We start from the raw sequence: 12,571 nt of genomic DNA on the forward strand, positions 1-12,571 counted from the left end.
TGTATTATGTTGAGGTAAGTTCCCTCTATGCCTACTTTCTGGAGGGTTTTTATCATAAATGGGTGTTGAATTTTGTTGAAAGCTTTTTCTGCATCTATTGAGATGATCATATGGTTTTTATCCTTTAATTTGTTAATATGGTTTATCACATTGATTGATTTGCATATATTGAATAATCCTTGCATTCCTGGAATAAAAACCCCACTTGATCATGGTGTATGATCCTTTTAATGTGCTGTTGGATTGTTTGCTAGTATTTTTGCACATATGTTTATCAGTGATATTGGCCTGTAGTTTTCTTTTTTTGTGACATCTTTGTCTGGTTTTGGTATCAGGGTGATGGTGGCTTCATAGAATGAGTTTGGGAGTGTTCCTCCCTCTGCTATATTTTGGAAGAGTTTGAGAAGGATAGGTGTTAGCTCTTCTCTAAGTGTTTGATAGAAGTCGCCTGTGAAGCCATCTGGTCCTGGGCTTTTGTTTGTTGGGAGATTTTTAATCACAGTCTCAATTTCAGTGCTTGTGATTGGCCTGTTTATATTTTCTATTTCTTCTTGGTTCAGTCTTGGAAGGTTGTGCTTTTCTAAGAATTTGTCCATTTCTTTTTTTTTTTTTTCAATACGTGGGCCTCTCACTGTTGTGGCCTCTCCCGTTGCGGAACATAGGCTCTGGTCGCGCAGGCTCAGTGGCCATGGCTCATGGGCCCAGCCACTCCGCGGCATGTGGGATCCTCCCAGTCCCCTGCATCGGCAGGCGGACTCTCAACCACTGCGCCACCAGGGAAGCCCCTGTCCGTTTCTTACAGGGTGTCCATTTTATTGGCATATAGCTGCTTGTAGTAATCTTTCATGATCCTTTGTATTTCTGCAGTGTCAGTTGTTACTTTTTCATTTCTAATTGTATTGATTTGAGTCTTATCCCATTTTTTCTTGATGAGCCTGGCTAATGTTTTGTGGCATAATTTTAAAACAAAGTGTTCATTTTTAAGCACGGGTGTTGAAAGAGGTTGCTTATTTCATCAGAGTCTCAGGAATTCTCTAGATTCTGTTTTATCACTACGTAGTTGTCCAGGCTAAATGAATAAATTAAAAAATATAAAGACTTGATAGACTTCAAATGTTTTAAATTTTACGTAGTTACTTTTTTAAAAATAAATTTTAAAAATGAATTCCAAAAATCAAAATAGAGTAAAAAAGTTAATCTAATATGTTACAGTTTATTTCATGATGGATTTGAAGATAAGCAGACTAAAGATCGCTCCTTACATTTTGGTTTAGGACATTTTTGACAGTGATTGGTACACCTCTCGAAATCTAATTGGAGGTGCTGACATCATTGTGATCAAATACAACGTAAATGACAAGTTTTCATTTCACGAAGTGAAGGATGATTATATCCCAGTGATAAAAAGAGCATTAAATTCAGTTCCAGTAATCATTGCTGCTGTTGGTACAAGACAGAATGGTAAGTATTTAATTTTTCTTTTATATGAGAGTGCAGGTACCGTATTAATTTTGAATAGCATTAAGCTTATTAATGATTAGTACAGTTTTTTTTTTTTTTTGAAAGCAAAATGACTGGGTTTAAATGCAAGCTGTTCTCTCTTCATCATTGGATATGATAATGGGACATCAAAGGAAAGTATCACAAACGACTGCTGTGATTCTGATGGGTACAAGTTTGTCTTTTAAACTTCTGTTCTATAGAAGTGAAGGAAGTCAGTAATTGTGTTCTTTTTCATATAGGAGAGGTATTAGGCTGACCCTGAGCCCTGGAAAACTCTTTTTGACAATCTCAGGGACTATTCAGTTGGGAAGGACAGATTGTTCCCATAAGGATGTGGGATTGGGAGCAGCATTTTTAGGTAGGTAGCAGTGAGTGAGCTGAATACACTGACAACACCACCTAAGAGAGAGGATTGTTGACTCCGTAGCTGATGGGTTAATTTGGTTCAGTCAATTTCAGTAGTTGCTTCTGTGCATACTGTTGGCAGATATCTCAGGGTCAACTCAGAATCCACTTTGAATTGGTGGTATTTTATAGTTCTTAGTGGTTATTTCCTCAGTGAATGTGTCTTAAAATTTCATTTTTACTCATTTTTTCATTTTTATTGAAGTATAGCAAAATAAAGGACATTAGACTTCACTAATTTTAGAGCACAGTTTAATGCATTTTTGCACATATATACAGCTATGCAACCATCACATATCTCAAGATCTAGAACATTTGCCTCACTCCAGAAGCCTCTCATGCCTCTTCCCAGTTGATAACACCCCTCCCCAGAGATAATTGCTATTCTGACTTCATAGATTAGATTCTGACAACATAGATTAGTTTTATCTATTCTTGACCTTCATACAGATGGAATTATACAGTATGTAGTGTCTTGTGTTGGCCTAATTTCAGTTAGCGTGATACTTTGGAGATTCATCCATGCTGAACTTATCTGTAATACATTCTTTTTATTGCTGTGTATTATTCCATTGTATGAATATGCCATGATTTCTTTCTTTCTCTCTTTCCTTTAATTTATTTATTTATTTTTATTTTTGGCTGCATTGGGTCTTTGTTGCTGTGCGTGGGCTGTCTCTAGTTGTGGAGAGTGGGGGCTACTCTTCATTGCGGTGTGTGGGCTTCTCATTATGGTGGCTTCTCTTGTTGTGGAGCACAGGCTCTAGGTGCATGGGCTTCAGTAGTTGTGACATGAGGGCTTCAGTAGTTTGTGGCTCGTGAGCTCTAGAGCACAGGCTCAGTAGTTGTGGTGCATGGGCTTAGTTGCTCCGCGGCATGTGGGATCTTCCCAGACCAGGGCTCGAACCCGTGTCCCCTGCATTGGCAGGCAGATTCTTAATCACTGTGCCACCAGGGAAGTCCCCCATGATTTATTTCTGTATTCTCCTTTTAGTGATGCTTAGGTAGTTTCCTAGGATTAGGATTGTTGGGTCATGTGGTAGGTATGTGTCTAGTATTAGTAGATACGAATAAAGCAGGCCTGACCCTTCTTTGACCGTATGTCCCCTCTACTTCCCTAACTTTCTTTTTATTGCTGGTCATGATTCTTGAACAAGTCATCCACACTTCCTGAGTGCACTTCCTGACTTCCCATTCATTCTTCAGTCCTCTACAGTCTGACTTTGACTTTCACAATTACGCTGGGTTGGTTTTCACTCAGGGCTGCCAGTTATATGCCTATTGCCAAATTTAATTTACATTTTAATAACAATCCTCCCTTTGAAATTATTCAAATACACCTCTCCCTCCACTTAATAAAGCTACTCTTTCTTTCCTGTTTGTCCTAATTCTCTTTCTTCTTTCCTGGCACCCTCATCCTCCCTTACACACATATACCAAATCAATACATCCAGTAGTTGTTGCCCAGGGTCCCATCCTTTAGCTTCACCTCTTGCTATTTACTGTGACCATGGACCTGCTAACCTGTTGCCCTAGCTTCCCCTGTATAGACACTGGTGATTACCCAGACTGTTTTTCTGGCTCCAGTCTCTCCCCTGACCCATGTCTCCACAGACATCTTCCTCTTTCTACTGAGTTCCCTGTCTTGGTGAATGATGCCAAACCTATCCATTCACCCAAACTAGAATCATCCAACCCAACTTCTGTTCCTATTCCCCATATCCAGTTGACTAAGAAGCTCTTTTGATTTTATATTTTAAATTAACCTCAAATTCATTGCTTTCTTGGACCCAAGCCAAGAATCATACCCCTAGACATATAAACAGTAATATGTATAAAATAGATAACTAATAAGAGCCTGCTGTATAAAAAATAAATAAAATTCAAAAATTCAAAAAAAAATTCATTGCTTTCTCATCATCTTCACTGGATTTCAGTTCCTAGTCATTTAATTATCTCTCATAATGACCTTCATTTTGGTCTAAAGAGGCAGTTCCAGATTTGCAGGATCTGAAACTTACACAATTTTAGAGGTCCTTTGTAAGAAAAAAAACTACAAAATTACAGAAACATATATGTATACAAATGAATACTTATTTAGAATGTGAAAAGAAAGCACAAGAAATTACTACTCCGAAAAAGCTGTCAAATACCACAGACATTAAAAAAAGTTTCTATTGTTTAAAAACCTGGGCCTCCCTGGTGGCACAGTGGTTAAGCATCCACCTGCCAATGCAAGGGACACGGATTTGAGCCCTGGTCTGGGGAGATCCCACATATCACGGAGCAACTAAGCCCGTGGGCCACAACTACTGAGCCTGCACTCTAGAGCCCGTGAGCCACAGCTACTGAGGCCACAAACCACAGCTACTGACGCCTGCGCACCTAGAGCCCGTGCTCTGCAACAAGAGAAGCCACGGCAATGAGAAGCCCGTGCACCGCAATGAAGAGTAGCCCCCGCTTGCCACAACTAGAGAAAGCCCACACGCAGCAACTAAGACCCAGTGCAGCCATAAATAAATAAATAAATAAAACAATTAAAAGAACAAAAAGAACCTGACACTTCTTTAACTGTTCTTATGTTTTTTGTGCTCACAGTCTTTGCAGTTCTTCACATGATAACCACTTTTTGAGATTTTCTATAGGGAGAAGAGAATGATAGTTTTTCTTCCAGCGTATTTCTTCACTCTCCATATCTTTGTGATGCTGGGCACTTCGGTTTTTGTTTTGTTTGTCTTTCAGCTCTGCCTCTTTGTGTCGTGACGCCAAATTAGTCTGCACAGTGGGTGGAAGAAGCATTCCTGCAGGCCATTCATGTACCAAGACAGCTCGCAAACACTTACAAGGAAGTGACTACAAACCACAAATAATATCTCGCTAAACCTAAATTTAAATTCCCCTTAGCAGGATCCTAAAAATGTCCATGGCTACTCCAGAGCTGCCTGATGCAAGGTGAAGTGAGCTGGACTGGAGAGAGACTTATGTCTTAACCAGACATAGTCAGAATATCTTATTTTGCAGATTTTAAAAAAGCATACGTCATGTGAAAGAATCTAATGCCTAGGTTTCTCCCAAGGCTTTGGAAACAGCCCACAAGGAAGGGCCTTGAAACTTAGGCTTCCTGGTAAATCAGCCTCTGGCCTCCTTTTCCTGCTTGGCTTCTTTCTGAAATGAATCCTCTCAGAATAATCATTCTAGAATATGTCAGATCATGGTACTCAATTCTTGAAAATCTTGAGAAACTTTCTTCTTTTTTTTTTTCTAACTTTTATTTGCAAAATTTCAAATCTAAGAAACTTGATAAGAATAGGACAGTGAACTCCAGAAATTACAAATACAAACACACACACACACACACACACACACACACACACTTTGTTTTGTTTGAACCATTTAAGAGTAAATTGTAAACATCATGGGATTTCTTCAATCCTGATTAATTAAGCATGTCTCATCTAAGAACAGAGCCATTTTCCTATTAACCGTAATGCAATCATCACTCAAGAAATATACTATTACCTGTTATACTATTATTTAAAATATAACCCATATTCACATTTTTCCACGTATTCCAAAGCTGGTTTTATTGTTTTTTGTTCTTTTAATCCAGGATGAAATTAAGAACTATGCATTGCATTTAGTTGTCAAGTCTCCCTGGTCTCTTTTAATTCAGAACAGTTCCCAATCACCCAGCCTTTTTTTGGGGGGTGGGGTATCTTTCTTGACATTTTTAAAGAATCCAAGCCCATTATTTTGCATGATTCCTTCAGTTGTGATAACTGTGGTTACAAAATAGTGATTTCTTATCATTCCTTCTACACTTATTAGTTGGCATTCTTCTGTAAATAGGGCTTTCCCTTTTCTCTGCTCCCACATCTTTCTTTAAGAGTCACTATGATTCATGGATTTTTTTTTTTTTTTTTTTTTTTTGTGGCACGTGGGCCTCTCACTGTTGTGGCCTCTTCCATTGTGGAGCACAGGCTCCGGACGTGCAGGCTCAGCGGCCATGGCTCACGGGCCCAGCCGCTCCGCGGCATGTGGGATCTTCCCGGACCGGGGCACGAACCCATGTCCCCTGCATCAGCAGGCGGACTCTCAACCACTGCACCACCAGGGAAGCCCCCATGGGTTTGTTTTTTAAATTCAGTATTTTATAATCCATTCTTCTCATTATTCTTTCTGATACTCCAGTTACCCCAAATTTGCCTAGAGGGAGCCTCTTCATGCTCTCTCCAATTAATTTGAGTCCTTCCTTGCTTTCTGGCACAGATGTTCCAGGCTCATCTTAGGCTTGGCCTGCTCTAGGACCCATGGGCCTCTCTACTTCTGCTGGGGTCCTCCAGCTAACCTCCACTCATTTGCCCTTGGTCTCCTCCTCGACCCCCTTCGTGAGGCAATGAGCACTTACGTGTTGCTGCAGTGCATGAGGTCCCACCTGTCCTCCAAGCCTCAGCATCCCTCTTTGGTCGTCCTGTGCGTACTGCCTGCAGCCCCTCAGGTGTTCCTAGTTTCTGGGCTGATGAGAGTCTCTCCTAATGTTTGAATGTTGCTGCATGTGCACACCTCCCTTCCTCCTCTCTCTTTCTCCCTCCCCCATCCCTTTCTTCCTTCCTTCCTTTCTCCTTCCAACCTCTTCCCCCTCCCCCTCATTATTTCATGATTTCTGTGACTTGGCAGGGAGAGGAGATTGCAGTGTGGGCTTAGCTTGCTCTCTTGAAAGTGGAAGCGATGTCTTCCCTTTTTTCTCACCTTCAGGCCTCAGCATGTGCTATACTGTGTCATGCTCTGAGTGGACCGGCCCTCTGCACAACCCCTGTCATATCTGCATAGCGAATTCATCCTTACCCTTTAAATCGTTGCCTCTTCTGTGAAGCCTTTCACAATCCCCCAGGCAGAGTTAATTTCTTCTCCTCTGTTCCTATGGTGATTTTGTACACCTTTATTTTAGTTTTTTTTTTTTTTTTTTGGCTGCGTTGGGTCTTTGTTGCTTCACGTGGGCTCTAGTTGTGGCGAGTGGGGGCTACTCTTCGTTGTGGTGCTTGGACTTTGCATTTGGTGCCTTCTCTTGTTGCGGAGCTCAGGCTCTAGGTGCATGGGCTTCAGTAGTTGTGGCGTGTGGGCTCAGTAGTTGTGGCTCGTGGGCTCTAGAGGGCAGGCTCAGTAGTTGTGGCGCACGGGCTTAGTTGCTCCGCGGCTTGTAGGATCTTCCCGGACCAGGGCTCGAACCCATGTCACCTGCATTGGCAGGCAGATTCTTAACCACTGCACCACCAAGCAATCCCCAGTACTTATAATTATCTGCAGTCGTATCTGTCTTGGCTCAGTTGACCATGAGTTTCATTTATCTGTGTATCTTTATATCCCCGCTATTTGAGGTGTGGTAGGTGCTCAATTTGTTCAGTGAGTGAATGAATGGCTTTATGAATGATATACAGAAGTGAAAAGATCATTTTCACTTACAGGATGAAATTAATTGACCTTGTAAAATGTGATTACAAAGTCATTACAAAGCTAAATCTGTCTCTTCAACTCAAGGACACGTATCGCTCCTCCCTCCTCCACTCCCTTGCAGTCTGTGGAACTGTGCTAGGTGTTCTGGTAACTCCTCTCTCCAGCTCCTTTAAGAACAACTTCGGCAAACACAATCAGTCTCATCTCTTTCCTTTGTTATACGTGTTTTGACAAGCTTGACTGTGTGTGTGTCTTCATAATACTTGGCTCTGAATAAATTTTTGGCTTTTACTAAATATTGAATCTATCTTTAGAGTAGAAATTTTTCTCCAGACTTGACAAAGGTGTATTCATAGCCTTAAGTTCCTGAAAGCGGGCATCCTATCTTTTCTTTTTGGAGCTCTGACTGTGCCTAGTACATTGCAAGGCCGGAATTCCTCAAAGGATTTCTAAGAATCTCAAGCACTGGCAAGATTGTAAGAATCACCCTATAGGTTCTCAAATCCATTGCCTTGAAAGAGATGCCATTCATTTTAATTCCAGAGTTACATTGTGTTTGCTTTTAAAAATAATAGACATTTTGTGATAACACCTTGAAAGATAATATATAAGAAAAAAAATAAAAGACTACAGTGTTAACTAGAAGAATAACACTGATTCTGAAGTTCCAGGACTCTGAGGTAGGCTCATAGGAGTGAGTCCTGAAGAAGGTACCACAATTTTAGATTATATTGGGTCTTCTCATTGTTCCTGATGAAATGCTAAATGTAGGTTTATTTAATCCATAATGTTTTATTGATTCTCCTACCTAATATGTAATGACTAGGCATTTTTCCTTTTGGGTGCAAGTGAACAAAAAAAAAATGTCTTCTGTGACATAGAGGAGATATAATGATTGGATATAAGGAGGCACTTTCTAGGTTGGTAAGATGCTTGTGGCTACACACAATGGAAAACCCCGCTCAGCTGGGTTAAACCTGACACTAGCGGGATTTTCCCTGAAACCAAGTTTATTTCCTAGCCATTATTTTACATTATGCTCTCTTAATTTTTCACTCAACACACTGCTGACTTTATTTTTGTCCAGAAATAAAGTTTAATAAGATGATCTGCCTACCCACCCCATTCCATCAGCATAAGGAGAGCTTTGTAGTCATAAGAAGATCTCTGTCTTCAGAAAATCAAAGGCGCTGTTTATGAAGGCTTTGTAAAGAATGTGAAATACCAATGTGTTATTTTTCAAGATAGGCTAAATTGTGTTGGTAACTTTATTTGTTCCGAACCAAAAATGATCTTAGAAAAAGTAAATGCAAGAACTCGGATTAGGATTTGTTGTATAATTTAGAGAAACCAAGGCTTCATTTTTAAATCACCACATCTTTGAAATTAATAATTTTTTACTCAAACTAAATTTTTATCTTATCTTTTGATGGCTCCTTATCAGGTAGAGCAAGTAACAGTTGTATTGTTTCTCCATCTCTAACACACAAGGAGAGTTGGACAAGTCAGTTAACCTCTCTGAGCTTCAGCTTCCTCCTCTGCAAAATGAGGATGTGAATACATGGTTTCTGAGCTCAAAATGCTTTCAGTGAAGCTAAATTATCTAAGTTGTATGTGTATGTGCACACGTGCATGTTACATGTATAGTATGCGCGTGCACTGAATATCCTTAGCGTGCACACCATGTGTACATACATTTGCTCCATCTCTATGCAGTTCATTGGTAGGACATTTGTTGTGTATGCTGTGGTGGGGAGTAGCCTAAATGCCCTTTCAGGACCACTGTACTTACTCCCTCAGTTACCTGGTCTTTAGGCCGCTGATGGTGAACAGCTGAGTCCCTTTCCAGGCATTATCCCTGGGCTGATAGAAGCCGCTTGCCCAAGGTTTTGCTCCCTCCACAGGGCAGCCCTCCTTTAATTACTGGCTGATGTAGGGATACAAAGGCCCAGCTTTGTATGGAGAACCACTCTAAAGGGCCATCAAAGCTCCAGAGGCCCCTGTCAAATGGCTCAGGTCTCTGTTGCAACAGCATTGCAGTTCAAATTCTTCCTCTGCCCAGACCTGCTTCCTACACCCTTGAGAAATGACGTTCTCAAGATTACCCCCCAGTAAACCTCCAGCACATCAGTCTCCATCTCAGAGTCTGCTTCTCAGGGAAGCCAGCCTACAACAACATGCTCTTTTAGAAACGGATTTACCCCCTTTTGACTTGGCTGCCTTTTGACCAATGACATATCTGATAATGTAGCATGAAACAAAACAAAGCTGGCTGACGGATATGGAGTTGAACATACATTTTTAGCATTATGAAGGTGTGTCCTTAGAGATGGGTTGATGTACAACCTCCCCAGCCATAGATCTGTACGTGGTACAGCCATGACTCTTGGGACAGTTCACATTTTGAGTAATTACTTTTTATTCCTTCAGTTTTTAATTTTTTAATTTTGAAGCAGAAGATAAAAAGTGACTGGATTTGATCTCTGCAGTCAAATGCTTTAGAGTTCAATAATTGAAATGTGTGGATGAATAAGAATGTACTTCATATGAAATTTACGAAGACTGGCAATTTTGCAGCCTTAGAGGTTGAGGTCAAGTTGAGGATTCTATTAAAATAAAAGTATAAGATCTATTCAAACTTACTGAATATATTTAAAGTTTATTACAAAAAAAAAAAGCGCCAATCCATGGTTTCTGTGGGCAGTCAGGTTGTTGATTTTGTATTGATATTCAGGATGTCAAGGTTGTATAAAAGGAAGCAGGCCTGGCATTACCGTCTGATTGGTCTAATTACTATAATAGCCTTGGTAATATTCATTCACCTATTTAAAAATTCTTCTGTTTTCTAAGGTCCTATTCATTCTTCTTGCATTTAAAGCTTGTTTATTTTAGGGACCTTGCTGTTATCACTGACACTTCTTATTCAGAGTCTAGTGAATAGTGGATATATTAAATGGCCCTGAAGCGTGATTCTGGCATGAGCTCTTAATTTGCTGTTTAATGTCCAGGTTGTCTAGGTACATCTTTTCATGTTTAATTTCAAAAGTCTTTGTTCCTCATATTCATTTTCTCAGAAGAGTTACCTTGCACATGCCCACTGTGTACCTCAGACAGAGGGAGCTGTGTCAGTACAACGGAAGGGATCCAACTTGCTAAAGAACTAGGAGCCACCTATCTGGAACTACACAGCCTTGATGACTTCTACATAGGAAAATATTTTGGAGGAGTGGTAAGTGGAAATTCCAGTCACATAAATTAGAGTCATTTGTCAGGTTGGCTCTTTAGCTGTTTTCCATAGCATCAATTAGAACTTTAGTTTTAAAAGCAGGATTCGTGTTTAACCTTGTGAAATAAAACGGGAGCAAATACAAAAAAGGTTTTGTCAGAGTAAAACTCTCTAAGTTTACTTCTCTCTCCAAATGAAACATTTTCTGTTGTCTAACATAATTTGAATTTTCCATTTGATGACACTTTACACAAACCCATGATGTCTGTTTAGCAACTGACATTTTGTCACTTTTAGTGAAAAGATTTAGTAATCTTTACACAGCTTGATGAGCCTGGCGACCTGAACCAGCAGGGCCTGGAAGTTCTCCTTCATTTCTGTCTACTACTTGAGAAGAATGATTTTTCTTCACTATGTGTGCTTCGGCAAGGTTTCACATACTCCTGATTTTGCTGTAGCTCAAAAAATATCCAGAGGAACTACTTGTACAAATGGCTTCTTTTTGGACGGGTAGTGGGGAGCCAAGGTCTGTTGCTCTGTTGCAGAGGCATCCATTGGGTCCTGCAGGCATTTTGAGGCCCACCTTAGCCCACAGCGCCTACCCTACGACACTAGGACTGCGTGGCCCTTGGAGAATACCTGTGGAGTTGTATCATTTAAGCACTACTGACTTTGGAACTCTTTCCAACCCTCTAAGGAGTGACTTCTTTCAACAGACAAATCTAGTAAACATTGACAAGAGACTTAAACCAAAGTAAACCCTACATTAAGCGGGAGTACTTTGGATTCTCCATCAGTTCCCTAGCTCTTCATCAAGTACTTTATCCAGTATGCCAGACTATTCATTGTATATATTCATGTCGAAATGTTGAGGTTTCTACAGATGACCAGAGAAATTTCATTTGTTCTAGAGTTACTCAACTCCAAATAAGAACCAAAGATAAAATAAGAACCCAATGTAATAGTTCTGATTTCTGTCAAATATAAATGGCTATTATTCATTCAGTAATGTAAAGAAACAATAATACAGCATTAAGGAAGATACACTCACAATTGATGTTATCAATGACTGTGAGAATCTTCTGTCTTATTTGTTTAGTGATGAGCAGTGGGTAGAAAGGTAAAGAGGGGTGAAATATAATTTTTCTGTCAAGCTGATTATATTGTAGTGGCTTAAAAAAATCCTAGTTCTAAGAATTTTACATTTCCCTGAAATTCCTAGGGAGTTGTGGGTGTGTTGGGGAAGATAGTCTGGTTTCATTTGTTGGAGAAGATGGAGCTCTTGGGGGCCTTTGGTCTCCTGGTTCCCCTTTCCAGGTTCCTGACCCTGAACTTCTCAGGATCGCTCTTCCCATTTCCCAACTCCCACTTTCTCTTCTTTTCTCTCATTGTTTCTCTTTGTTCCTAACACCTAGTGTTGGAGGCATGATGAGAATTGAAGATGTGGTCGAACTCAGGAGAAAAACTTGGCGGTTTCTTTTTTCGCTAACTCAAGACTTAATGAGAATATGAAAATAAGATGAGAAAGATCTCGTTTTAGACTCTTGAATAGTAAAGTACAGCTGGGATCTTGAGTGTAAGAAACAATGGTGTTTGCAGGAATATGGATGGAGTGATAATGTCAGAGTGAAAGGAACATTTTACTATCTTGTGTTTAAGAGTCGGGGAGGAAGAGCTGTGCAGTGTTAGCCTCAGACCTGGGCAAGGGTGGCATGTGCCGTGGAGCTCTAGAAAGCCTTATCTGGTCGTCCTCCAGTTGCACCCCTTCCCATAGGGCACGAGTTGATGGAGCCATGGGGATGTGCCCACTACAGCTAGTAGCTCCCTTCCTGACCTGCATCATCCATGTGGTAGCCACTAGCTACACGTGGCTGTTTATATTTAAATTAATTAAAAAATAATTCAGTTCCTCAGGTGAACTATCTACATTTCAGGTACGCTACAGCTACATGTAGCTAGTGGCTACTGTTCCGATGATTAGCACCA

At 40.4% G+C, this 12,571-nt stretch overlaps 1 protein-coding gene across 1 annotated transcript in view; it reads left to right on the top strand.

Moving 5' to 3' along the window:
- RHOBTB3 (Rho related BTB domain containing 3) overlaps positions 1-12,571 on the top strand; it is a 56,798-nt gene that overhangs the window by 7,768 nt on the left and 36,459 nt on the right. Inside the window, exons 3-4 of the mRNA XM_022592535.3 lie at positions 1,275-1,461; positions 10,434-10,588. Coding sequence (XP_022448243.2) covers positions 1,275-1,461; positions 10,434-10,588 — 342 coding nt within the window. The remainder of the gene's footprint in view (positions 1-1,274; positions 1,462-10,433; positions 10,589-12,571) is intronic.

This window comes from Delphinapterus leucas, chromosome 3 (assembly GCF_059928025.1).
Source record: "Delphinapterus leucas isolate spDelLeu-1000000601 "Yukka" chromosome 3, BTC_Dleu_Yukka2, whole genome shotgun sequence".
NCBI lineage: Eukaryota > Metazoa > Chordata > Mammalia > Artiodactyla > Monodontidae > Delphinapterus > Delphinapterus leucas.